This window comes from Diceros bicornis, chromosome 20, assembly GCF_020826845.1.
Source record: "Diceros bicornis minor isolate mBicDic1 chromosome 20, mDicBic1.mat.cur, whole genome shotgun sequence".
NCBI lineage: Eukaryota > Metazoa > Chordata > Mammalia > Perissodactyla > Rhinocerotidae > Diceros > Diceros bicornis.
In genome coordinates this window covers 36,712,569-36,739,524 of record NC_080759.1, presented here as the reverse complement: position 1 = coordinate 36,739,524, position 26,956 = coordinate 36,712,569, and the positions used below count along the sequence as shown (strand labels likewise).

Here is a 26,956-nt window from a genome sequence, read left to right as displayed (position 1 = left end):
ATTTGGAGTTTTTTAACGAATAAAGGAAACATTGTTTAGCAAGTGACAGCTTCTTGGGACAATTTATAGTGGCTTGCTGTGGGGTGACTCAACCTTCTCTTGGCCTCGGTTTTTCTTTTAGCGAAAAAGCCCATAACGTGTTGTGACTATTAAATAAAAACAAATAAAAACATTAAAAAGGATTTAAAATTCCTGGCTGCCACTCGGGTGTTTTTCCTTAAGGATTTTGAAGTTTGAGAAAGTCCACAGGAGGAGGCTTTTATTGCACATGGACACTCACACAAATGTGTGTGCTGGCAACCATGTGTGCACACAGACAAGAGGTAAAGCAGTATTGAAACTAGATTTTTAAACATCCTTAAAAACACATATCCAGACAATACCTTGAGAGGCAACCCACCTATTTTGATAATCTTCCCTTTGTAATTCTTCTTTGAAACCACCTTCTGAATCAACACATGACTGTCTCAAGATAATTACTCTACTTCAGAGTCAAACCTCCTGTTTTCATCAAAACTGGTGTTATGTGTGTAATGACCTGTGTTCCTTTTAAATGACTTTTGGCTACCACTCAAAGGATAAAGATTTGTCACTAAAGACATTCAAAAGTACAGGGCAGCTTCTGATACACATTCTGGGAAGAAAAGCTCCAAATATCTGAATAACAGAGCAGCAGTGAAGAACCAACCGCCCCACTTCTTACAGTGACCGCCTGACAGCGAGCGAGCTTATCTGTCAGGCAATAGGGACAGAGGCCAACAGGGCTTCAAAGTGGGAGAAACTCCCAAACACTGTCACAAATAAGCATACACAGTCTTCTGATCTAGATGCACAGCACAGCAGAGGTGACAAGAAATAAGACGACAAATAAAAAACGGATATAAACTATTTAATTCGAATTTCTTATCTTGATCTCCTAATATTAGTACGTCTTCCTAGTAGTTTACAGAGCATTTTAGAGATGGGAAGAAGCCTAGATAATTGAGTGTGACTCACTTACTTAGAGCTAAAAGACTTCAAAGCCCAAAGAGTTTCAATGTTGGGCCCAGAGGAGAGTCAAGATGTCTCAATCCAGGGCCCTTGTCACGATCACCCCACGGGTATTAGTTTTTCCTCCAGGCACATGGAGCATCAGCTGTAAGCTCACTGGATCCGATGCCCTGTGGGCAGCGAGTACTTACTTGTACAGAGGAATGTCTGGCTCTTTTCCTTCTGTCCTAAGTGTCAAGCAACACTGCTGAAGTTGGGACTTGGGGTCATTCCAATCCTGATTCAAAATGAACTCCTGTAGCAAGTCCCCAAAAAGTATTTAGTAATGTGTTCTGGAGTCACCAAGCATAAAGCATACAACCAATTTAAATTTCATATAAGCTTACTTTTAATCGTGGAAAGAAACAAACATTCATGAAAGTATGAACATATTCCAAATCCTTATCAATGTATAGCGCTGCTATAAATGCTGAAAAAGAGAACATTTAAAAATAAATCACAATGCATTGCCATTTATCAGAAAAAGTAACAGACCTGGACTTTTAAGAAACATTTTAATAAGGTTTTCAACTTCCAGGCCCTCTTTATTTTTTAGCATTACCATTTCATTTTTCTTCCAACAAGACCTACTCTTTATCACTTACATTAGAAGTGGCAACTTAGATGTGTGATTAAGATGTAAAATCATAGAGTACAAAGACCAAATTATGGTTAGCTAAGGACTAAGTGAACAGTTAGTTAAAACGATAGACAAAATACTGCTGTATAGCAGGGAAAAAATGATATCCAGGTACACAACCATGTTAACATCAAATAAATCAAAATATAGCTTCAAGATCAGATATGACATCAGAATGAGCACATCCTTGGGACCTGCCATTCTCAATACCAATCTTGAGGAGATCACCCATTTAACAAGGGTCTGTGTTACATTTCATAAACAGAAATGGGACAATTTATAGATTCAATCTGCCCAAATAGAGGAAAAACTTAACACCGGGCTTCACGACAATATAACAATATATCCAACTTTGCATTAATAAATGGTGACCCCAAAGGCGACTTCATTAAAAAGTATCTTAACCGAGTAAATAAATGGTGAGTTTAAAGGAGGAATAAAAATAGCTTTCATGGAGCTAAAAAAAAAATGCCAGTGAGACTGATCACTCAACTTAATTTTTTTGTAATTTTAATCTCTAAATTTATTTTCTTTAATTGAAAAAGAAGTTTCTTTATGTTCCTTAGTCAGATTGCCCTTGCATTTGTAAATGAGCTGGTTTTACATGGTGGACTTTAACATTTGTATATAATTCCAATGCTCAAAAATACCATAACATTAAAAAAACGTTCCCAGGCCCAATCAATGGCCCACTTATTTTGAAGTAGTATCAGAAACAATAAGATTGTGTGTGTAATCCTTTAGTTAGCTATAATAGGATTATTTATAACGCTACAAGACCATATCAGAAGCTGTAGAAGATGACAACAACATTTGTCCATTGAGCTTTGAGCCCATTCAAAATAATGGATAACAGTTTTAGTCTTTAGTGAATAAATTACCCTTCTTTCTTCTATGCCCCTATATAAAGGCTGCTGGACGGCAAAAAAAGCTACGATTCACTATTACCAATACTCATGTTTTGTTGCTGTTTCACACAAAGGGACATGACGGCTGAGCGTTAGGATGGAGTGGTATCAAGGCACGGTGGGAGGGGGTGTGACACCACTGAACACAGTCTGAACATAAAATTCATTATTCACACATCTTAATTCCACATTATTCTCCTTCAAACAATCTTTGGAGGAAAGCATACATAAAAATTAAAATAGAAAAGAGATTTCTTTAGTCAGAACATAAGAAGAAGAAGAGGAAGGATGAATTTTGGTCCATTTGATTTAAACTTTGAATCCACAGGTTAAGAGAAAAGCTATACTTCATAGGACTCACATTCCAAAAGGTCTGCCAAGGTCTTGGTCCTAAGGGCCACAGGCCTCTTGGTCTTGTCATTGGTGATGGCGTATTCCTGCATGCCCAGCTCCTCCGCTACCTTGGCTTGAGTTCTGTTATTCACCAAAGAGCTTCGCAACAACTGGCCAAAATGAATTGAGGTACGTTTAGAAACCATTTCACTTTTGATGTCTCTCACTCCTGTGTTGGGCCTAACCAGCCTGAGACCATCTCATTGACAGGAGACCAAGGTAAGTGATGGCTTAAGTCCTCAACCACTACCCCCGGGCAGCAGGGACAAACTCCAAACTCCACACGCTTCTGGCTTCTCCTTAGTAACTTACTCTGCTCCCAGATTTTACCTGACATTTAAAAAGTTCATTTAGCTGTTTAGTAGCAGTGAGCAGTGTTGGGAGGATGCTGTACCATGATTAAAGGTCATAGCTTCCATTAAGTTTAATGATACTAAATGAAGGAGCATTAAAATTTTTAAAAACCAACTTTATTGAAGTATAATTTACATATAATAAAATGCACCCATTTTAAGTATAGTTAGATGAGTTTTGACAACCTTCTACATTTCCATCACCCCAAAAAAGTTCCCTGAGCCCCTTTGCAATCAATCAGATCCACCTCCCACCAGGCAAACTCAAGCTGCTTTCTGTCACTGTACAGTAGTTTTTAAAGGAGCATTTTTTAAAAGTCTAAAATAAGCTTCAAGTTTCATGGCATTGATGCTAATTATCATACTATAGGATTTGGGAAAGTAACGTTTTGGTATTATATAAAATATTTAAATTATTTATTTACATTTTTACTTTTATTGTTATTTTAAAAATTTATACCATATATCCTGAGTTACAGTTTTTCAAACTGTGACCCCTTATCTTTAATCAAATTAAAATATAATTTTTCATGTTTCAACTTCAAAAATTCAAAACAAAAATTTCTACTAGGAATTTCAGTCAGCTAAGAGTTCTCCAAGGACTATCCAAGTTGTAATATTAAACAATGCTTGAAAATTACACAACCAATCCATCATAGAGGTGCCCATCAAACAAGCATGGTTTAGGAATTTAACACTCGCTAATCCCTCACTAGGGGAAAGGTGGGGAGGGAGGCTGAGAGTAGATACAAAGAAGGGAACTCACCGAACAAAAACTGAAAGTAATTATCCCCAGTCTCTAAGATTTGGGGGAAAAACGCACCTAAAACTAGAGTTTCTTATAGCAGATACAATAGTCTCCCCTTATCCGCGGCTTTGCTTTCCATGGTTTCAGTTAGCCCTGGTCAACTATGGTCAGAAAATATTAAATGGAAAATTCCAGAAATAAACAATTTATAAGTTTTAAATTGTGCATTGTTCTGAGTAGCGTGATGAAATCTTGAGCTGCCCCGCTCCATCCCACCCCAGGGATAATTCATCCCTTTGTCCAGCATATCCACGCTGTATATGCTACCTGCCTGTTTATCACTTGGTACCATCTCAGTTATTAGATCAACTGTCCTGGTATCGCAGTGCCTATGTTCAAGTAACCCTTAGTTTACTTAATAATGTCCCTAAAGTGCAAGAGGACTGAAGCTGGCAATTCGGATATGCCAAAGAGAAGCCGTGAAGTGCTTCCCTTCTGTGAAAAGGTGAAAGATCTCAACTTAAAAAGGAAAGAAAAAGAATCAGATATTGAGGTTGCTAAGATCTATGGTAACTTTTATTACAGTATATTTTATAATTGTTTTATTTTATTATTAGTTATGGTTGTCAATCTCTTACTGGGCCTAATTTATAAATTAAATTTTATCATAGGTATGTATGTTAGGAAGAAACATATAGATTTTGGTATAGGGTTTGGTACTGCCCACGGTTTCAGGCATCCATTGGGAATCTTGGAACATATCTCCTGTGGCTAAGCAGACACTACTGTATACCAAATTCTTGGTCTATTACAATTCCTTCCTGCTGAGGAATATCTCTGACATCAGGGCCAAGAAGCAGGAAGCAGCTGTAAGTTGTGTTGGTATTACACCCCATGCTGTTCCACATCGCACTTTGTTTATTAGATGCAAGTTTTATGCTCTCTGGCTCCATAGTGTCAACTGAGCTTATGAAAATCAAGATTTATTCTCAATGCCTGAGATTGCATCCTTGACAACAGATAAATAAGAAACAATATGTTCTTAATTTGTCTGACAATGATTCATGAAGCAGAAATACAACTTGATCTTCATAAGCCATGCTTGTTGTTGAGTTACAGACTATTATTCTTTGCTTGTCTCTGTCTGCTCCCTTCCTCCTATTTCTCCCTCTTTTCTTCAATAGAGTGTTTCAGTGAAATTAATACCCACAGAGAAGCTCAAAATTTTTTAAAAAGGCCTATAATATTAATAGAAGATCCAACCAATAGGGAGCCCACTAGCCTAGTATCTTGTAATTACAGAGTAATTGAGCCGGAAGGGAGTTTGTCTTTTTGGTTTGGATTTCTAATGAGGGGGTGGTTCTTAAAGTAGAGGCCATGGGGAAATAGGAGGGCTATTTTGGGAATATGGCTATGCTGAGAAAGTTTGGTTCTCTCTCAATAAATGCTTTTGGTGAGAGGAAGAAACTCTAATTTAGGCTGCATAAATGGAGTTTTCATGCCTCAGAACCAACAAGCGTGAGGTACACGTGAGCACACACAAACCATGACACATCACTGGTTCCCGGGCCCCAGCTTCTGTCCTCCAGTCCGGGCTCCTCATTCAGTGTTGTGCAGTAACACTGCCTGACAGGGAAGGAGGAGAGCAGGGAGGAGGGAAGCAGAAACGCTTCCGGTTTTAGTTAAGATATGACCTGACAGGTCTTAAAGCAGCAGGGTGGCCAGCAGAAAATAAGATCTTTAAAGATGTTCTTGCCAAAAACTTAGAGCCAGTGGGGGGGCAGAAGGAAGCTATAAATCACCCATATTTTTAGAGTCAGTTTAAATTTAGAAGATGAGTTGAAAAGAGTCAAGACCTTGCTCTTTACCTCAATAAGAAAGTCCAAATGGCAGTTCTTTAAATGCCAGCTTCCATCCATGGCCTTTGCTTGAGTGAATCGTGCTGTTTGCCAATGAGTGGGATCAACGGGATCACAAGGCATAAAACCCCCTGAAATTGTGTCAGTTCAGTGTAATAGGGGCAGAGGCCGATTCTATGCCAGGCCCTGTGCTGGTAGCTAAAGACCCCGAGCAACAGATCAAAATCCTGTTGCTGCCCTCTGTAAGGTGCTAATCTTCAAAGGAAGCCACACACACACTGGCCACCGCCATGCACTGTGGTAGCTGCAGTGACAGCACAGCGGCCCCAGTGCAAGTAGGTGCTCCTCTCCATCCCAGTCTTCCAAAAGGCCTCCTGGAGGAGCTGACCCCTGAGTAAAGACATTTCAGATGCTCGGTGACCAGGTTGGAACATCAGAATCACAAGGTGCTTCTGAGATACTGGTGTCTAGGCCTCTTCCAAGAACCAAGGATTACAACTTCTGGGGATGTAACGCATACATGTGCATTAAAAAAAAATCTACGTAGGTGGATTCTGATGAACATAGAGTCAGAACTGCAAAATGAGTCAGCCAGCAGGAGAAAGGTGGGTGCTATGGTCTGAATGTTTGTGTCCCCCCAAGTTCATGTGTTGAAATGCTAACCCCTAATGATGATGGTACTAGGAGGTAGGGCCTTCGGGAGGTGATTAGGTCATGAGGGTGGAGCCCTCACAAATGAGATTAGTGGCCTTACAAAAGAGGCTCCAGAGAGAGCCCTTGGCCCTTTCACCACGTGAAGGTACAACGAGAAGCCTGTGACTTGGAAGAGGGCCCTCACCTGACCATGCTGGCACCCTGATCTCAGACTATCCTCCAGAACAGTGAGCAATAAATTTCTGCTGTTTATAAGCTACCCAGGCTGTCGCATTTTGTTATAGCAGCCTGAATGGACTGCTATAGACAGTGGGGAAGGGTTTTCCAGGAAGATGGAACAGTTCTGGCAAAAGTGAGGGGCCATGACACTGCAAGGTGACTACCAGGTGAAACTGGAGGAGACATCAGAGCCGAGTGGGGGCGGCCAACGCAGGGGAGGCTGGCCAGCCTCTGGGCAGAGAGTCTTGCATCAGGTGATGTAAAGAAGTCTGTACCCTACTGTAGAGCAGGAGGAATACCAAAAGATGTCAAGCGGGAGCAGCGGCGAGGTAATTTTTGATTTTAGCAATAGCATTTTGGCAGATGGATTTCAACGGGGCAAGGTACGAGTTTAGAAAGCCTGCAGATGGGATGCTATAACTTACTATTTTACAATGAGGAAATACTTGCTTTTAATTTTTTAGTAGAAATTTGGAAAACGAACATTAAACACCCAGTTGAGCAAGAGACAGTTATCAGACAGTTTTGCAAACAACACCTTATGTTAGATGCAGTAGTAAAAAGCAAAAGATGTGGCACCAAGCTGCCCGGGGTTCAAATTGGGGCCCTTCCACTTTCTGGCGAAGTGACCTTGTGTAAGTTACTAGATCTCTCAGATGCTCAACTTCCTTTTCTATAAAACGGAGAAAGTAATACTCACCTCGCAGGGTTGTAATGACAATGAGTGGATGAATATACAATCTTTAAGTACAATGACTGGCACAGAATAAACACACCAGAAATATGAGCTGCTGCTATTATCCACAACAGCATCATCCCTAATAGGGAAGATATGTTTGCTCCTCAGTTACAGGGAAAGCGTTATAGAAAGTTCTAGGAATTCCTCTCGAATTGTTTTCAATGCAAAATGTTCTGGATACCTGTTCACTCGTTGTCTTCAAAGCTCTTCATTTTACCAAGTGCTAAGCTATCCTTAACAACTTTTTTTAACTCCCTCCAAAAGGCAAAATTTAATTTGAAATCACCAGAAAAAGTGAAGAAAGCCATTGTCAGGGCTCTCTGTTAAGCTGACAATGGGATTGCTGAGTTCCGGATGCAATGGCAGGGACCAACATAAATATCACAAACCTCAAATTCTGATTGTGAGAATCCAGGATGTTTTCTATTATCTCAGCACAGCAGTCTTTCATAATTAATTTAAACTTAAAATTTAATAAGAAACAGGTTTATTAGTTTAAAACAAACAAAGAAACGTATTGTCATTCCTCCAACGCCTCTATTCACTCTTAATTCTAAAGAGGAAACCACAGCTGTGGGGCACGAGCTACCAAAGAGGGCCACCTAGTGTAAACTAAGTAGACTGTGATTTAGTATTTTGAGGACTTTAATATAAGAGCATGCAGTGAAAGCAGAATATATTATTAAAAGTGACAGTGATGCGCCACACAGGTCTATTGTACCCAGAGTGGCAGCCAGATGGTCTCCATTCCCCAGGATAACTAAGGAAAAGGTACCTGAACGCTAGCAGGCAGAACACAGGTCAGATAGAAAGAGCCAAATTATGTCAGTGACAGAGAAACTCTCAACCAGCAGGCTGTGGAATCTATCCTCTCCAAGAGATCTTTTAGATAAGACACCTGTTTGTCTGAATGATTCGTGCTTAGTGCTGTTTGGAGGCAGTAAAAAGGGATAAGATCACTGGTTCTCAAATTTTTTATTTGTAATCCTTGCTGTCTTTCTCACTATCCCTAATCATTCCTCTAAAAACAAACAAAAAATGTCTGCAAGTTCATCCTGCTGGTACACGCACAGTGCCTTGCATATAGAGGCACGGGGATTAGCAATTATTTTGAGCTCAATAGCACATAATAAAGGCTAAGAGAGTATAATATAGAGGAGAAAACTCATATGCAAGTGTTAAAACTTGCAAGTGTGACAAGACAGGCACTCTGGGTAGGTTCTACCCTAAAAAACAAAAACTTGAGGGGCTGCCCGGTGGCCTAGTGGTTAAGTTCAGCACGCTCCAATTCAGCAGCCCAGGTTCATAGGTTCAGATCCCGGGCACAGACCTACACTACTCATCAGCCATGCTGTGGCAGCGACCCACATACAAAATAGAGGAAGACTGGCACAGATGTCAGCTCAGGGCGAATCTTCCTCAACAACACCACCACAACAAAAAAAAGAAAACTTCAGTCTATGAAATAGAACCTCTTCCCTCTACAGCCCAATTCAAACTCAGTCATCCTAGAACAATTCGTAAGCCTGAGCCTCCTAAGTAGGCCTTTTTGAATACCCAACATAGAGAACATTGTTTTTCCCCATCACCATTCAAAACTGGAAAACCACGATTTCATTTGCTCAACTGTCCTTGTTCTCTGTAAAACAAGTGTGCAAGAGAATGGCTCAAAGCTAACTAATGACTCCCAGTGTGAATTACTATAGCTGTGTGTTTTTTAATCACAATAATGAGCAATTGTCATCCCTCCCAATGCAACTGCACTAACCAATCCTCCAAAAATTTTAAATTAATTTTAATCTTTGGACATTCATAAATAAATTTGCAGCTTCTTTCCTTATACATAAAACAATGTGCCACTTCCCTCCAGTGCCACTTCCTCTTCTCTCTATATGACTTAGCCACCTGCAAAACTCTCATTCTTTTATTTAGTTATCAGATATGTATTGAGAGCCTATCATATGCCAGGCACTGCCGGGCATACAGTGATAAATAAAAACATGCTCTCACACAACTTCGAGGCTAGTGGATAGGCAAACTGAAATAAGTGCCAGGAAGGAAAAGAACACAGAATTTCGACTGGGGGGTTCACCAGGGAAAGTCTCCCCTGTGACCAGAAGTCACACCAAAATTGACATCTAATGCAAGAGTAGGAGATAGCAAGCAGATGAGAGTAAGGCAGGAAGCAGACAGTCTCCAGGTAGAACAGAACAGCATGTACAAAGCCGGATGGCAGGAGGGGCCTTGGAGGAATACAAAGCAGGACAGTGGAGAGGTGCAGAGAGAAAAAAATATGACACGAGGCCAGGCAGGTGGGCAGGCCAGAGCACCTAGGACCTTGCTTGTTCTTTAGTCACTATCCAAAGACAACTGAAGAGCATTAGACTGGCATGTGACCATCATTCATTCAAAGCATATTTGCTAAGCACTGATATGCCAGGAACTCTCCAAGCACCCAGGGAATCAGGAAGGAAGAAAACAGACAAAAACTCTTGCCTCATGGAGTTTACACTCTGATGAGAACAGACTGACATTAAGTAAGTAAAATATATGGTATGTGCTAAGGAGAAAATGGAGATGAGGTTCCAGGCTGGGGGAGGAGGGCTGGGAACAAAGGGAAGAGGCCGCTATTTAAGCAGGGTGGATTAAAGAAGGCATCATTGATAAGATGCCATTTGAACAGAGACCTGAAGGAGGTGAGGGATTTGGCCACAGCACATGCAAAGGCCCTGAGGTAAAGGCTTGCTTAGTGTCCTGCAGGAATCACACAGAGGCCAATGTGAATGAAGAGTCTAGGAGATAAAGTCAGAGACAGCAGCAGGGAGGCAGGTCATACAGGGTTTTGTAGGTAACAAGAGTGTCTTTTACCCTTAAGATGGGAAATCTTTTGGAAGGTTTTGCAAATGAGAGGGCTATAATCTGACTTCCTTTTAAAAACGATCCTTCTAGAAGTTATGAACATAGACTGAAGGGTGCGGAGATGGACCAGTTGGGAGGCTATGGCTGTAATTTAGGGGAAAGATAATAGTGGCCAGGACCAGGGTGATAACAGTGGAGTTGGTGAAAAGTAGTCACATTCCACACAAACTTTTAAGGTAAAATCAACAGGATGTGCTAATGGCTAGGAAGTATACTATGAGAGAAGAAGAGTTAAGGATGACTCCAAGGTTTTCAGCCTGAGCAACTAGAAGAATGGAATGATCCTCACTGATATGGAGAACACCTAGAGAAAAGCAGGTTTCGCGGTGAAAATCAGTTTTGTTTTGGACATCTTAGGTTTGAGATGCCTAACAGAAATCCAACTAGGGATTCTAGTATATCTGTAGATCTAGATATTCAAGTATATCTATAGATATATAGATATATGAGTCTATATATCTATATATAGGTCTATAGATAGACCTATATATAGATATATATAGGGGGAGAAGCAAAGGCTGAGAATATAAATTAGGAAGTACTGTACAGACGTATTCAAATCCATGAGATCACTCATGGAGAGGAAGCCAAAAGAGAAGAGAAGACATCTGAGAACTGAGGCACTCTAATTTTTAAGAGGTTGGGGAGACGAAGAGGAACAACCAAAGTGGACTGAAGATAAATGGCTAGTGTGATCACAGGAGATGTGTTATGAAAAAACTCCACTGGCTGCAGCATGTAAAATGGATTGGATGGGAGCAAGAGTTGTTACAGGAAGACCAGGGTAGGAAACTGTGACACTGTCAAACAGGCCTGAAACCTGGGCCTACTGAAGGACTTCTGCCTGAGACCACGTCCAGCATGGGAGAGTACAAGAATGTCCACAAAAATGGCAAAGGCCAGCTTTTCAAATAGTAGCATACACCTTAGGGGGAAATATGGGCATACTGCATTGCCTAGTGCTTTATATAAACGTAATCTTAAGAGTCCCATCCTTTGCAACTTAATAAATGCCACCTCTCCAAACTGGGTCTCTTTGTCAATCATATCCCTGTAACATTTTGACAGCTATGCAGAAACTACTGCAGTGGTCCAGGTGACAGAGGTCAGTAGAGAGGATCTGGGTGATGAAGACAAGGTGGTTACTCAAGAAATAACATTGTCAGGACTTGTGAATGGTCTGGAATATAGGGTAAGGCAGTAGACGGAGGAATCAAAGATGTCTCCTAGGTTTCTGACTTGCAACACTGGCTGGGTGATGTCGCCAGTGAATTACTCAGGGAATACTGGAAGGAGATCCAGGTGGGAGAAGACAGGAAGTTCAGTCTTGGACACGTGGAGATGCTGAGAAGGCAGCTGCAATTAGAACGCAGAAAAAAAATGGGACTAAAGAGATCCATTTGGAAGTCATCTACCTATAGAGTGAAACGGATGATACATATGGAAAAGACTGCCTCGGAGAGACTCTAGTAAGAAGAGAAAACGGCCTAGAAGTGAGCCTTTTAGATACTGGAATATTCATCAGGTGAAAGAGTACCTAGAGGGGCGAGAGGAAAACCAGAAAAGTGCAGGGTGATAGAAGCCAACGGAACACAGTGTTTCAAGGAGGAGGGAGGGAGCAATCATGTCAGTGTTGATGAGAGTGAATATCTTTTAAAATATGTATTTAACTGATGACTGATAATCTTTATTTTGCCAGTAGATCTGTGGTTCTATTGATTTCTACCAAAGCTTTCGATGAATATAGTTAATAAAACCATCATATTATAATTTTGTCATTTGTTAACATCTTTCTAATAAGCTATTCAAAAATTATCTAATTTTAAGGCAGCAAGGCTGATAAACATTTTGGATAAAACTACAGTTAATGAATGGCACTGAAACGATTTGGGAAAGAACATAAAACTGGAGTCTCTAGCATAGTCCTGGTTTTACCTTCATCTAGACCTTGGGCAAGACTCTTGCCTTTCTGAGCTCTGGTTTCATTATCTGTTCAATGCTGGGGGTGGGGTGGGCATGTACGCAGTGACCAAGACAGGAAACAGTAAACTTGTTGATCTACATCATCCCACCTCCACAAAATCCGAGAATTCACAATTAATTTTGTGAGAATACAAGGGTAAATGTGTGTATTTAAGTCACACATTTTCAACACACTCTATATGGCCAAAAAATGAACTTCTGGGGCCGGCCCCGTGGCGTAGCAGTCAAGTGCGCACTCCACTGCTGGCGGCCCGGGGTTCAGATCCCGGGCGTGCACCAATGCACAGCTGTCAGGCCATGCTGTGGCGGCGTCCCATATAAAGTGGAGGAAGATGGGTACAGATGTTAGCCCAGGGCCAGTCTTCTCAGCAAAAAGAGGAGGACTGGCATGTATGTTAGCTCAGGGCTGATCTTCCTCACAAAAAAAAAAAAAAAATGAACTTCTATTTCAAGCCATTTGGCTATCAGAGTACCTAGCTGGTCTGAGACATGGCAATTTGACAGCTACGGAGTCTATTCCCGAATGGAAGATACCGCACAAGCGTTTATTGTTTCTCTAACGTAGAACAAGATTCTAAGCACTAGTTTATTTCTGGTAAATGCTCATATGTTCTTAAGAATTTAACATTAATTCAAGAAGAAAAAATTTTCTAGGCCATCCAAAAGCAGTCAACTTCAAATGGTAATCAAACTGTTAATTTAAAACTAAATTTAAAATAAGAGTACTGCTGATTTCTCAGCACTTAATAATGGTACATGGGACATATAGTAGGAGCACAATCAATATTCACTGAGTGAGTGAATGGAAGGACCATATTTTGTTGGGCTTAGAAATTCCGCTGAAAAATTACATCTAAACATAGCCAAATCACCAAATTCTCCCTAATTCCAATATTTATGTCTCACATAATCCATTTCCAGGGTTCACAGTTGCAGAGATAAGAGCCAATTCTATTCAAAGCAAAACACGCATAAAAACTGTAGAGATGCAAAGCATGAAAGACTAATTTGCTTTAATAATAATAAAGAAAAAAGTCTATACTAACAAAATATCTTATAGTGTACTACCACTTTTCTTTGCCCAATAAAACATTTGCTTTCTCAATGCCCGGTTCTAGAGGGACTTCTCAAAGGTCATTCCTTGTGCCTTGAGAGATCATGACTGGCTTCCAGATATGCTTTCTTCACCATTCTGGTTATATTATTGATCAATTTCACAAACAACAGTACACAGCAAATAAAAAAGCTCAATAAACTTTTATAAAATGAAACAAAAGTGAGAGGAATGGGGACCATTTCACTTTGTTCATAAAGCAAACCTGGTCTCTATAAGCGTCTTTCAGCTCCACCGTGGTCTGGCCAAACTGAGCCCCTATTGCCTCTCTAGCTTCTGACTTTTCATGCTGTCACCTTGTTTTGAGTCCCAATGTGTGGAATGTCTTTGCATAGAAACTTCTTTCTACTAACTCCCAATGGCCAATCCTACCCATCTTTAAGGGCTCAACAAGCATCATATCCACAAAGCCTTTTTGGAACTCCAGGACTAAAAGAAATCTCACCTTTTCCTAAAAAGCACAACTGCGCAGTTTACCCACACCTCCTTATAATATTTAACACGGTTCTCCCTGTATTTAGTTATAATTACTGACTTATACTTTTTATAACGTACATGTACGTGTATACACATACCCATACACCATATATACATATATGGAGAGAGAGAGAGAGAGAGAATTTGTAGTTATTTACTTACATTTTTAATCTTTTCTAATAGTTTCTAAACTCCTTATGGATAGCCTAGGTGTCAACAAATATTTCCTCCCCCCGTGAAGCCTAGCTCAATGTCTTGCACAGAGTAGGTAATCATTAAATGAAGAAGTATAAAATGAGTTCTTATCACATATTGCTTTGTACACAACTTGCATAATGAAATGAATACATCCCTGTGATATGCTAAAGTGACCAAGAACTATGTCATCAATTACATAAATATATATTTGGCTCTTCTAATCTTCACTCTCTATTATACAGCAATCTTATTGGAGGGAATGATTTAACACAAACTCACAGTTAAGTGTCCTTCATGATGATCTGGGAAATGAATGAATAAGTACTCTGTGGCTACCAGTTGCATTATGGAATCACCTAGGAATTCCATCCTCTGATTGTGGCCTCTGAAAAAAGAAACAGCAATGTAAAAAGATCAATAAGCATTTGTAGATTTTTTTAAAAAACCAGAATTTTTAGAAAGGCACCATTTAAAAGAGAAATGTGTTCATTTTGCTTTAAAGCAGAAAACCAAATACAATTCCCTAAGGCCCCTCAATTGAGAAGAGATCTGAGTCAATACAGGTTGAGCTTCAAAGAAGGGTAAAGTGGGTACTATCTAGGGATTAAACAACTGCTAAAATAAAGACTAGTAAATAGTGCCTGGTAGAAACTGAGAAGCATCAATAGAAAAACAAAGTATAGTACAGACAACAATCTGGCACAGACAGTCTCCACATAGACCAAACAAAGCAAAGAGGCCCAAGAATTTTCTTTGCTAAATTGTTACCTCTTCATAAGAAATATACACTCCATTATTCGAATCTGGAATCCAGTTTAAGGAAACTAAAAAAATCTATGACAAGAATCTTTACTCTTGACAGTTTAAAGACAGTTGTGAATATTTGATATGGGGGAGAGAAGCCAAAAACGGAACTAAAAACAACCTACAAAGAAATAACATTTTGGTTATTTTCTTATTTATTTCACAAACTCATCTTTAAATCACTCATCCAGAGCAGGGGTTGGAGGGCCAAATTCTGCCCACGGCCTGTTTTTGTAAATAAAGTTTAAGTGGACACAGCCATGTTCATTCATTTACCTTTTTCTATGGCTGCTTTTACGCTACTATGGCAGAGTCAAATCATTGCAAGAGAGACCAGATGGTCTATAAAGCCCAAAATATTTAATATCTGTCCCTTTCCAGAAAAAGTTTTACTTCCTTCACACTCTCTTATACTTTAGGAAGAAATAAAATGCCTGACAATGCGACCAAAAACCCTGGATTGGAGCATATCTCCTGTCCACACCAGTGTCTGGTTGCTCATCTATCTCACGATGTGACTTTCTTGGAAGTTTATTTGAAATCCCAATTCCTTTGAAGGGCACACAGCAAGGTGTGGGGCTACCTGTCTAAATGGTCACATTGGAACTACACGAGTACTTCTAACTCACAGGGTCAGGTGGTTAAATCCCACCGTTCTCAGCGTGAATGCTCTTGCCAGAAGTCGAACATGAGTAAAAATTACTCCAATTGCTTCTTCAAACTCAGTAAGTTTCTGTAGAACTGGAGAAGTTTCAATAAGTTGTCGATCAGTATTCGGCTCTTGTAGCTACAAGAAAAGAGAAATAAATAAAAATCATGTGCAGTTTTTGGTTATAAGAGCAATTATCAATTCTAGGATAGTGTTTTGTAGAATTCCTTCTCCCATGGGCAGACATTTCTGAAATGCCAATAAAACACGGAAGCTTCTTTCTCATCTCTTAGAATGGCAAACAAACCTAATATTTAAAGAAGGCTCAAATAATATTTTCCAATCTTCTATCAAATTTCAAGGCCAAGTTCTATACACAGATAGTTCAAAATCCCAAGTATTATACTAACTCTCCAAGGAAGAGGCAAGCTGAAGAATTGCTGGTAGAGAATATATATATCCGGTAACGCAGTGGTTCTCAAACTTCAGCATACATCAGAACCCTTGCAGGGCTTGTTAAATGCAGATGGCCAGGTTCTACCCCCAGAGTTTCTGATTCAGTATGTCTGGAGTAAGGACAGAGAATTTGCCTTTCTAATGAGTTCTCAGGTGACACAGGTGCTGCTGGTCTGGGGACAACCCTCTGAAAACCGCTGCATTAGAGTAACTCGACCACTGTGTGTCTTCTAGGGACCAACCTATTTTGGCAAATAAGCATCATTAAAACTGGATTCAGCTTCCACTGGAAATTATTATACCACTAGGGAGGCGCTCCACATAACAATGAGTTTTTAACAACTGGAGGAAAGCAAATACGAAAAGTGTAATTAAAATGTACATTTTCAACAACTTTGGGCAATTTCATATTAAGAAAATATTTCTAAAGTACTCTGAATTAATGCCATTTATTACTGCAAAGCCTCTCATGAGAGAGTTCAGCCACTAGTGATTAGTCTTACTATATATATAATATACATACATGCATATATAAAAATATGTATATATGAATATACATGTATACACATATGTATATCTCCAAAGTAAAAGAGAAATGAAAGCAAAGAACAGTAAGAATTTTTAAACCAACCGGGGAAAAGGGTGTCAACACGTGTAGATCTTTTAAATTCCAAAATCTTGAGTAGAAAGCCATCGCAACAGTTACTATAATTTTAATTTACAATGTTTTATGCAATCTGAGTCAAAAGCTTCAATTTCTAAGATCCAAATCAGGTTACAACTTAGCAATGCTAATTTAGTATTTGTTCTACTTTCAGCTCAGGCTTGGTTCAATAATATTTTCTCTATAATAGCAGCCATGTAGATATACTGGAGTCAACATATTATGCTTTGAATATCACTTTTTTGGGGGAGAGAGGGGACCAAACCACAACCACACAAATAGTCCTTCCTGCCTCGTGAGGGAAGACGACTCCCGTGCTTCCCCCACCCCATGCCAGACCACATAAATGCAATGCATGGGTTCATTTTACTATTTGTTCCCAAGTTTTCCAGTTCTGACACCCCAGCTTCAAGTCATAATGCCATTGAAGAGAATCAAAGGAAAAAAGCAGGAGAGAAAAAGAGGCAAACTAAAGTACCATGAATACGCAGAGTTATAAAGCTCACTGCAGACAGGAAGGTCACACTTACTTGAAGCGGGTGGAGAGGATAATTGAGCCAGACTTCGCGCAGGTCCTGGAAAATGGAGTGATGCCTTTAATGCTCGAGGGAGCCATTTAACACACTCTAGAGTACTAAATAAAATGCCATTATGTGAAATACTGAACTATTTCAGATGCTGACTCCACTTATTGCAAATTCAATAGTGCTAGCAAACTAATTTTTTTAAAGTGTATTCGCCACTCAAACTGCCTGTAGTGACTCTAATTAGCCTATTAAGCTGAGGAGGAAAAGAGCCATCTTGCCCCCAGAAGTCAAAGACACCTTTCAAAACTTAGTTACACATTTGCTTAACCTAATACACCGGATTAAGCTGCTGTTTTAATTATATTGTTTAGTTTACCATTCCCCAGAAATGTGCATCAGCTGTGCCTTTTATAATTAAAACTCATCTCAAATGTCCTTTATTTTAGGGACTAATTCATTATAAGGGAGCCATTTTAAGATGGATTGGAAAACATCCCATATCTAGTTCCTGAACTCTTAGATTTATAAGACCATATTTTCACTGTGGGTCATTGCAAATGTTTACTTGAAATAAGGGAATAAATGAATTTTATGGAAAATTGTACTACATTATTTTATCCACTTAGTTAAATCGAGAGGCAGTTATAATTACAACTTCCTCAGGATTAAAGTGTTTTTCCTTCACTTTTAGACTCTAGGGAGCCTCTGACTGAATCTACTTTCTGGCCTTGATGTTAGGTTTTTGGAATAAATAACCAAAAAATTTTTTAAAGAGAGAAAAACTATTTTTCAAAAATTTTGGGGGGAGGAAGTATAGGAAAACTTATCACTTGTGACATATATGATGACAAAGTGAAATGAAATACCTGACATTTTTGTACAACTTGCATCTTAATAAAACACATTTAGGGTTTGTTGTTTTTTTTTTGCCAATATCAAAAAAAAAGTGCTTAAATATCGAAGTGTTCTTTTAAGGCACTTTAAAGGACTTCTCTTAACCAATTCAATACCCTTTCCCTTGAATTCTCTGTAGCATGAATTACACGGAATGTCACTCCCTTCTTGGAACTTTCTCATGTTCTCTCAGTGCTTTTTTTCCTCCTCCTACACCCAAAATGGACATTTACCACACTTCACCCCCGTGCCTGACCCTTTCATTACCTGCTCCTCTGGAGAGCTCCACCATTCCCTCCGCTTTAGCCACGACCTCAGTCTGGATTACTTGTTCGTCTCTGCTGCAGTTTTGACCTCTCATCTAAGCTACAAGTCCATAACTCTAAGTGCCTTAATGGGCATCTTTTACCTCATACCCACATGACCAAATAATAACTTTCCACCTTTCACCTTAAACTAGGGAGTATGATGCTAGGGAAGACCGCAGGCTCAGGAGTCAGGCTGCCCGGGTTTACTCCTGATTCCGTTATTGGCAAGTTGCTTAACCTCTCTGAGCCTCCCTTTCCTCCAGTATAAGACAAAGATAATTACGGTATCTACTTCAAAGTGGTGTCTGATGCCTCGATGAGCAATGCACTCAAAACTTTAAACCCAGTGCTGGTGCACAGAAAATGCTACTATTAATAGTGATGATATCAACAGTAACCATAAACAGATCTCTCTCCCGACCAACTCCAATTTCCAAACTCACAATTCTCAGGGACTTCTTGATTCACCTTTCTCCTTTCTCCTATGTGTTTTTCACTCAAAAATACTGTGATTTCTCCTCTGATGTTTGCTACCACCCAACTTGGTGTAACCGCTTAACACCTCACGACAATTTCAACCGTGTTCATTTCCTTTAAGATCTACCCTGCATACTGAGATAAGGCTCTACTGCACCTTGGTGTCAGAGAAAATATCCTGGAGAAGATCTAGATTGGAACCCAGTTCTACCATTGATTAGCTCAAGGACCTTAGGCAAAGCCTCTATCTTCAGCTTGTTCTTCTGGAAAGTGTTCACTGACTGTTGGGACATTTCTTTATGCACCATATTTTTATTGAATACCTATTATGTATTAGCTTACTAAGATGAATAAGACATTATCCCTGTCCTCAAAGGAGCCTAGTGGGGAAGAAGGAAGGTAAATAAGCAGAATTTAATAAACTGCGATAAATTCTATAATAGCAATATATACTAAGTGCTGGAAAACTCTGCCTGGGGGTATCAGATAAAGCTTCAAACAAGAGGTGACTCTTCAGATGTATCCTTAAGAACACGAGGAATTTGGCAAATCAGCAGAGGGAGGGAATCAAAAGCAGGGCACCATAAATGACATATAATATGCCTCAAAGTACACAAGCACAAAAAGGTACCTCCTACTATGCAGAGCACAGAGGATTTTAGGGCAGGCAAAATACTCTGTGTGATACCAAAACAATGGATACATGTCATTATACATTTGTCCAAACTCACAGAATGTACAACACCAAGAGTGAACTGTAATGTAAACTATGGACTTTGGGTGATTATGATGTGTCAATATAGGTTCATTAGTTGTAACAAACGTACCACTCTGGTGGGGGATGTTGATAATTGGGGAAGCTATGGGCAGTTGGTATATGGGAAATTTTGGTACCTTCCTCTCAATTTTGCTGTAAACCTAAAACTTCCCTAAAAAAATAAAGTTAAAAATTTTTTGTTGTTTTTGTTGAGGAAGATTCGCCCTGAGCTAACATCCACAGCCAGTCTTCCTCTTTTTTTCTTTTTACGTGGGCCACGGCTACACCATGGCCGCTAACAGACGAGTGGTGTAGGTCCACACCAGGGAACCGAACCCAGGCCGCTGAAGTGGAACACACCGAACTTAACCATTAGGCCACTGGGGCTGGTCCTAAACAAAGCTTTTAATTAAAAAAAGTAATTCCTAGAATAGCACAATGGGGGAGTGAAAAGAAAGGAAACTGAAAAAATAGGTGGGACTCAGGTTATGAAAACCACTAAATGCTATGTTGTATAGTACAAACTTTGGCAGGCAATAAATAAATCAAAGATTTTAAGCCAGAAAAACCATAATCAAATCTGTGCATTAAAAAGAAGACACTAAATGTAGCATGAATGATGGACTGGAGCGGTGGGGAATGACACCCAGTTAAATAGTTCAAGTGAGCGACAAGGAGCACAAAAATTAAAGCAGTAGGATGGCCAAGAGTGAACCAATTCAAGAGATGTTAGGGACAGAAAGGATAGAATTTTGCAACTGAATGGATACGTGGAGAAAAAGGCTTAAGGGCAAAAGAAGATGCTAAGGCCTCCGGCTTAGACAAAAATAAAGGAAAGAGAAATATGTTTTTGACCTAAGGTGATGAGTTCAAATACTAAACCTGTCGAAATGAGGTGTCCATGGAACACCCACATGAGGCTGCCCAGAGTCCCTTTGAAAGACACTTTTTCCAATTTCTGGAGCTCCTGAGAAAGGCCTGGATCGGAGACACCAGGATGGATGTGTCAAGGACAAAAAGGAAGTAGGAGGGAGTGGGAGAACAGGAAAGATTACATAGCAATCGCTCCTTATCTTTCTAAGAGGGCCACTGGGACGACCAAATTCAAACAACAGCTCTGAATGTACTGGGTAAACCGGGAAGGGTTACACAAAGAGGAACACACAGAACCGGCAAAAGCTGTCTGGGGCTGAAAGAGTAAACATCAGTTCAGGCTGAGATGGAAAAAACAGCCCTGCTCTTAACAGGCCCGGGCAGACGACACACATAAAACCAGCTGCAAAGTTAACGGGAAACAGTGTTTTGCTCAAGGTCTCGCAGAAGCTGTAAAATGCCAGGATGACCCCCTCTTTGAGAGACAACTGCTTTCCTGCCAATGTTGCCCTCTGACCTGCTTTGCTACGTCTTACCCCTGAGCAATGATGGCTGGGGATACTCAAGTGCTAAACTGTCCTTAGCTCCTGACAGCATCCAATCCCAAATTAATTCCTTGCCGCTTCCAACCCAGCCTCAGACGTGGCAACCAACCAGGAACTGATCCCTGCATCCCTGGCCCTCCTAAGAATTGGTCAGCACCAGCTCAGGCCTCAGCAAGGCCGCCCGCCTCCCTCGAAACATGGAGTCAATAAATCTGACTGGGTCGGCCTACAGGTTTGTCCCCCACTGTCTTTTGTGGATTAGACTTTCACAGTACCAATACTCAAAAAAAAGTACAATGGTTCACCAACATCTCTCACATACTATAACTAACAGATGTAAACCAGCATGGAGATGTCAAACAAGGCAGAATGTCCAAGTGCGTGCACTTGAAAATGCTCAAGTGGAAAGACCGTATATTACTAAGCCCTGTTCAGTTTCATAAAAGACACACTAAAATGAATTCTGAATCTCAGCCATCTCATTTGTAAAAGAATGTTCAGATTCTGCTTTTCCATTTAGGCATTTATTCACTTCATTCCTTTAACAAATATTTATTAAACACCACACATGCCAGCATTGCACCCGGTACTGGAAATAAAAGATAAGCCTGCTAAGTAGACGAGTGGGAGAGAAGCAGCCTAAAGAGAGAAAAGAATCTAAACGAAAACCGATGCAATTAAGGACAAGGTGTAAAACTGCATATAATTCAGGAAAACAGGAACATAGAGTGGATGGGGGATGCAGGTAAAAAGGGAGACAGAGGCAGGGAGTAGGTGGGGGTGGGTGGACAAGTTTAAGGAGTGAGGGGACACGCAGAGGCAAGACCGGAGGGAGAGAGTAAAGAGGTCGCTGAAATTGCCAACAAAAGATAAATGCCAGAACAAAGATATTTTAAGATTTGAGAAAAGGTCTTAAAATACATGCCATCTGCTACAGATATAAATCAAGACGCACACTTGTTTCTATGTGTAGGGCAAAAGAGGGGACACGAAACATCTGTAGATAATTTTCCTATCAGGAGGAAATTCACACATATAAAATCATCACATATCTCTATAAAAACAGACAAAAAAAATCAAATCCTCAGATATGAACATCGTCCAGGTCACATTTTTCAAGACTATTGATTGTTTTTTTTAAACTATCCTAAGTAATACAGTAATAACATCTGACAGCCACTTAAGCTGAGGTTTCACAAGGGCTTAAAACACTGGCTTCCTATGTTCTTCATTGCTCCATGAGGGCTATTTCGTTCAATTATAATGACATTTCAATTTGGAATACAGAGTTGCCTTTCCCTTTAAATGTTAAATTGACTTGTTTTGGTACAAAAAGCATCCAGTATGCTCAATTACATGCAGGATTAAAAAGGTAGCTCTAACAATATTAATAGCTTAATACTTTAGTAGCAACAGAAACTATTTTAGAATCTATCATTTTTTTTAAACTATAATTTGCCTTAAAAAAAAAAGTACTTCCACAACTCTTTATTCACAGCCCTATCAGAAACTCCCTATGAACTGACTTTCTAAAATAGATGTACATTTATCTAGTCTACATAATTTACATAAAAAAAACATAAACAGAAAAGCCAAAAGGCTATAGCTTCCACTAAGCCTGCATGGCGTAAGTACCCAACGATTATAAAATAGAAGATCATAATTAACTTCAAGATACTTCAAAAGAAAGCAAAGTCCTACTATATTTGTATTTACGTTTAATTTACAAGTGACCATGAGGACACACGGAGTTTCAGGGAGAAGACAAACTTCCTAGTGTAAATGTCCATAGAACTTTCCATCTGCAACAAGTGAATAAGCTATTTTTGATGTACCTGAAATCTCCCACCCATGGTGGATTTGAGATTTTGTTTCTCTTACACTTTCTTTAAAATACAAAGACTAACTGATATAAAATCTTCTGTAATGATATATAAGCGAGAAAAACCAAATGATTCGAGATAAATACCGGATCATTAAAGAGTAGGCGCCCAAATAACTGTTTGGCTTCCTCCAGGCTTCCCTCCAAGTAAACAGCTCCTAGACAAAAGGAAGAGAATGTCAAAAGGAAGGCTGCGTTAATATTCAGAGAAAATTACATATCTCTATAAAAAGCAAAAAGGCAAGCCAAAACCCACTCACAGAAAAAATCGACAAGATCAGAAGCAGTTGTTTTAAAGGTAGCATTTTCTCTCATTTTAGCTCTGCTTTGTATTAGAAATTAGACTGAAATACAAAATTCACTTTATTAAATCTAAATCTAATATCGTAAGTAAAAGAGGTTAAATATGAACAATCATGAAGGGTATGGATATGAACTTACAAGGGAACTAGGCACAAATACTTGACTTCACGAAAATGTTAATGTCTTTTTTTCTACATTTACAGCTTATGTTTCAGACCAAAAAATCTGATAGACCAAATTTGAGTTCAGAAAAACAAAGGCTTCTACAAATAAAAATCAGGACAACCTTTACCTTTAATTTGAAATAATTAAGCACTGTACACGCATTTGCCATTAATCACCAGCAAGTACTGTAGTAACATTTTAATTGGGTATCAAATACTCTGGGGTAGCGTAGTCATATATTCTTGAAATCATATTTTTACATCTGTCTTCAGAAAGGTTACTTTCCGTGTAAAATATTAAGATACTTAGTCACCAGGGCTTTTGATAACTAAATACATTTATTATTTATCAATAGTTGTAGTAATAACAATAATAATAATAATGATAGTAATAGTAGTAGCAGTGGTTTGGGGGCCACTTACCCCCTAGGCACCATGTAAAGCATTTTCATATTCTTATCTTCACTTTCGTGGGTGCCTCAGTAAGAGGGTGTTACATTTATAGGATTTAGGTCATAGCAGGTGATCTGAGGGAGGGTTTAAGGAAATGGAACTTTGCCCTGGATTGGATGCTGCCATGACTGGATATTAAGACCCTTACATCTATCTCCATGTCATAGATGTGGAAACTGAGGCTCAAAGAGATTCAATAACTTGGCAAAGACACAGAGCTGATAAATGATGCCAAAGGGAATTGAATCATGTCTGCCTGCCTCTGGAGCCAACTGTAACACTAACTGTCAAAAATATTATGTGTACAGAGCACAGTAATTCCATGTGACAAACTCTCTGAAAATAGACATATTCGTGGAAAAGAGACATAGCTGTTAAAAGACTGTGGATAATTATTAAACATTCTCTTGCTACCATCATCAGCATAGAACTATAATGGGAAGCTTTTATATTCATTTTCAAAGGAAGAGGGCAAAATTGATAAGGAAGTACAAAGGCCTTTGAAAAATAAAATGTACTCAATCATTTACCTAAAAAAATTAAGGGCTTGTCAATCTACTCTCACATGTCATTGTAAAGCATACGTGCAGTCACCAGCTAATTAACTCTTCATAACTTTCCTGTACCAACAGCTAACTATGTTTTGGTTACAATAAAAAAGAAACTGAGGAAGTAACGTGCTTGAATGAGGAAGTAAGGTGTCTGCATCAGTCTTGCTTCAAGTGAATAAATAATAGTTATACAGACTCAAGCCTTGGGATTTTAAAAATGCAGTGTTCTCAAGATGTTTAAATCAGAAAATCTTGTGAACAGTTTAAAATGTGATCAAAAACAATATTAGTGCCTCACCAGCAACCTCGTCACTGTTTACTTATGTATGTGATCCTGAGTCAAATCTGGAAAGTAACCCATCTCCATATTAATTCATTTCAATTCAGTTCAGTATATACGAAGTAAGCATGGACATCAGACACCATTTCAGGCACCAGGAATGCAAGAAAAGGAAGTATGACTGGTGCTCTGGAGGGACCACAATATCTACAATCAAAGGGGGTGGGTACTAGACTAAGGACCTCATATACTTTGGGAACAAGTAATTTTGTCCCAAGTCTCCACAGTGAATTTTCTGTGCTCTCCAGACATTTTAGACACACAAGAAACTAGATTATAAAAAGAGAAATTACCTATTAATGCTTCAAAACAATTAGCCATTGCATGTCGGAGGTCTGATTCTCTACAAAGGTCAGGTCCATGAGCATAAAGCATAAATCGATCCAGTTCAAGTTTCTTCAAAATTCAAAATGACAAAAAGAAAGAATTTGGCAATATCATAACTGTAATAACTCAACATCTCCTAGGGGTAAAGAGTTATGGTTACAAGTTAATTGGCCTGATGTCAGTATATTAAGAAAGTTTAGTCTACCATTCATTAGGAGTCCTTACATTGGCTCAGTTCTGACAAACCTTGACTTTTCTCCAAGCAGGCTTCTCCGAACTCTCATGGTTCAAGTAGGTTCAGGATTGATCAGATCTGAGCTGTCCAATTCCAAGGTTCAGACCAAGCACCAGCCCAACCTGGAATAAGACTGCTACAAGACCATGGGCCCTTGGGTTCACTCCACATGTCTAGGGAGACACAAACCCAACCCAAAGTTAACCTCTTTGATTCCAGAGTTATGGGGTACTGCCGATGTTTGCACCATACAGAACAGATTTTCATGTGGTAGAGTAAATGAGGACCCTCAGAAGACTTCAAAATGCCTTCTATCTCTAAATCTTTTTTTTAATTTGGTAAGGATTTTGGGGGCCCCATATCTTCATACTTGTGTTCCCTTTATGAGGCCTCCACACTCATCTTCCTGCAGGATCAGTGAGATCTTCTGAGTAAGACTAGATTTATCCAGTTATTGGGTTGGATTTATCTTAAGGGCTCTGGGAATATCATTTGTGATGAACTTTGTTTCCTTCTTTTATTCGGCCTCAGAAAAGTTTAGAGTCAAATTTGTGTCTCAGTTCTAGAAATTGTATAGGACTTACAAGTACATCTGTGCACACTAACTTTACCTCTGGCTTCATCTTCCCGTCTCACTCATATTTTCTCTTTACTTTGAGTTTAGTATCTCCTGGTTTTTTATCTTATTGTATTTATTAGAATATACAAATCAATTCTTTTAGAACTAGACACATATGAATGAATTTTTTTTTATAAAACTCCTGAGATTGAATAAATGGAAATCATAATTCTTTCCATAAGAGGAGAAAGATACAACATTGCATAAGCATACAATAAATCTATTTCCATTACCATGTAATTCAATTCCATAAATACTTACTAAGCAATAACATGCCATGTAATATGGAACAAGTAACAAGTCAATGAACAACCTAGGACAGTATGAGTCTCATCAGTCCTTTCGATTGCTAGGAATTCATGAGTATAAAATATACCCAAATGAGATTTTTGACTACCACAAATGCAACAGCAGAAAACACCTCTATTAAAAAATTGATCCCCAAATGCAAGAATTTATACTAGAATATGTAAATTTCATCTGTTTCACACCTTCAATGGGAAAATACAATTGTTTGCTTATCTCTGGAGCCCTGCTTGAGAGTAGACTGCAAGCCATAGTTTATATTATAAACAACTATTCTGGAATACTATGTATTTTCTAACTTCTCATAGTCCCTACTCTATATCCTTCTTTTTCCATGCAGGCATTAGCGGAACTTTTAAAAAGAAGAGTAGTGCTCTACTGTGTATGTGTTAAAATCTTCATTTGTCTGGAATCAATTCATTAGAGTCTCAAAGGGGTCTCTAATCCTCCATCAAGTTCCCCCTCCCAAGTGGTTAAGAACCACTAGTTTAGACAGAAGAAGGGCAAGACCACCATTGCCTTCTGCTAGAGCAGATGGGTGTTGAGTGCTATGGGAATGTCGGAGCTTGAAGTGAAGGAAGATCATATA

At 39.2% G+C, this 26,956-nt stretch overlaps 1 protein-coding gene across 6 annotated transcripts in view; it reads right to left on the bottom strand.

Moving 5' to 3' along the window:
• DROSHA (drosha ribonuclease III) overlaps positions 1-26,956 on the bottom strand; it is a 120,920-nt gene that overhangs the window by 6,139 nt on the left and 87,825 nt on the right. For all 6 annotated transcript variants that reach the window (XM_058564291.1, XM_058564293.1, XM_058564296.1 and 3 more), the window contains 8 exons: positions 25,174-25,276; positions 23,157-23,227; positions 17,337-17,381; positions 15,667-15,824; positions 14,513-14,618; positions 2,939-3,080; positions 1,377-1,459; positions 1,182-1,285 (listed from right to left, as the gene is read on the bottom strand). In XM_058564291.1, the coding sequence (XP_058420274.1) occupies positions 1,182-1,285; positions 1,377-1,459; positions 2,939-3,080; positions 14,513-14,618; positions 15,667-15,824; positions 17,337-17,381; positions 23,157-23,227; positions 25,174-25,276 (812 nt within the window). The remainder of the gene's footprint in view (positions 1-1,181; positions 1,286-1,376; positions 1,460-2,938; positions 3,081-14,512; positions 14,619-15,666; positions 15,825-17,336; positions 17,382-23,156; positions 23,228-25,173; positions 25,277-26,956) is intronic.